At 42.6% G+C, this 1,483-nt stretch overlaps 1 protein-coding gene across 1 annotated transcript; it reads right to left on the reverse strand.

Moving 5' to 3' along the window:
- Positions 1-302: 302 nt before the first annotated feature.
- Positions 303-1,250, reverse strand: LOC111669234 (apoptosis-inducing factor 1, mitochondrial-like). The gene is made up of 3 exons (XM_023425509.2): positions 1,079-1,250; positions 806-996; positions 303-710 (listed from the first exon to the last, which is right to left on the reverse strand). The coding sequence occupies exons 1-3, from the start codon at positions 1,233-1,235 to the stop codon at positions 639-641; spliced, it is 420 nt and encodes a 139-aa protein (XP_023281277.2). The 5' UTR covers positions 1,236-1,250; the 3' UTR covers positions 303-638.
- Between the last annotated feature and the right edge of the window lie 233 nt (positions 1,251-1,483).

The raw sequence follows: 1,483 nt of genomic DNA on the forward strand, positions 1-1,483 counted from the left end.
TCATTTCAACGCTGTTTTTGTTGGAGAGCACATTGGACCTACTTATTTAGATTGTAATTCCACACACTGTAAAATGTCATTAATACAAGTCTGCCTGCACAACATTAAGTGCTTTTATCTGAGGTTAAACCTTCAACATGGCCTCAGTCAGTCTTAAGGTCCATCACAGTAAATGTGCCGGGCAGGACACACTGACGCTTCAGGACAGATGAGCTCAACCATCAGTCACAGCTCAGATTAATGCAGGTCAACTTATCATCAGAGACATTATCAAGAAGCACAACTGAAAATAAACGGATCAGTCCAATTTAAAAATAGCTTTTATTGCAGCTTTTCTCACGACAAGCTGCTGTGATCACACAGACGATCCATGTTTAACATCTTCAGCCTGGTGGGAAGCGAATATTCAATCACACGAGTTTGGGCGTAGCAGGAAGATGAGACAGTGATTTCTCCTGAATAGAAAAAAAAAACTAACGAAACAGGTGCAGCAGATACAAATTTCAAATATGAAAATATTTCAGCCACATGACATAATTTACATTGAACGTCCAGTTTTGTATGCGTGATCATTTGTGTCTTAAACACAGTGGCAATGGCTGCCAAAGTTCAGTCTTCACATTAACAGCTCCATTGTCTTAATCTTCGTGGATGTTGAACAGCTTTGCCACTTCGTTCAGATCTGCGTGTTCCTCTCCATCCTTGATGATCTACAAACAGGAGACAAAAACCATTTACATGAACCAAAGATACTGATTATTGATTACGATGACATGTATTTTCCTTACAAAGGGACAGAGTGTACCTTCCTTGCGATGGGCATTCTGTTGAACACATTCCACAGGATGATGCCCACCACCACCTTGTCTCGCAGGTAGAAGATGACTCCTTTGCCGTAGCCGTCTTTGTGCTGCTCCACAGCAGGTGCAGGTGTTGAAGAGGCCACTGGGCTCACGGCTGTGTCCTCCGTTTCACTCTCTGAGCGGATCCCAGTTCCTGCAGCACGTTTAACGACAAAGGCTCAAAGTTTGTTTTTACTTTGTAGGATTGAGATTTTTCCACCAGATAGTGAATGTACCTGACTTCTCTGTAGCAGCTTTAGGTGTGTCCTTGGCAGTGGCTTTGGCAAACACTCCTACTGTTGGAAGGCTGCTGTCAACGATCCCGATGGCTTCATAGCCCACATCAGGGCCCAGGTCACTCCTGTGACAAACCACATGGACCAATGGAAACATATTGAAGCTCTCTCTCATCACAGCTTTCTGTTTCCTGTGCTATGACAAGACTTTTCAGTGCAACAATATTTTCATATCCTAATGATGTTGATTTTAAGCTAAGCCAATATATATTGTCAATGCACATATACTGTAAGGTTAAACCAAGTCATCTCAACTACATCGTCTCAGCAAACACAAAATCTTCAGCAGATTTTCATCCTCGGTTTTGTGTGTGTGTGTGTGTGTGTGTGTGTGTGTGTGTGTGT

This window comes from Seriola lalandi, unplaced genomic scaffold, assembly GCF_002814215.2.
Source record: "Seriola lalandi dorsalis isolate HSWRI2012SDOR001 ecotype SW California unplaced genomic scaffold, Sedor1 jcf7180002004687, whole genome shotgun sequence".
Classification (NCBI taxonomy): domain Eukaryota; kingdom Metazoa; phylum Chordata; class Actinopteri; order Carangiformes; family Carangidae; genus Seriola; species Seriola lalandi.

What these genes read in the sequence shown, in the direction of transcription:
- LOC111669234 (XM_023425509.2), bottom strand. Translation starts at nt 1,235, where the DNA reads ATGTTTCCATTGGTCCATGTGGTTTGTCACAGGAGTGACCTGGGCCCT. An exon ending in AGCTGCTACAGAGAAGTCAG is followed by an intron (nt 997 to 1,078) that starts GTACATTCACTA and finishes AACGTGCTGCAG; the next exon opens with GAACTGGGATCCGCTCAGAG. An exon ending in GAATGCCCATCGCAAGGAAG is followed by an intron (nt 711 to 805) that starts GTACACTCTGTC and finishes TCCTGTTTGTAG; the next exon opens with ATCATCAAGGATGGAGAGGA.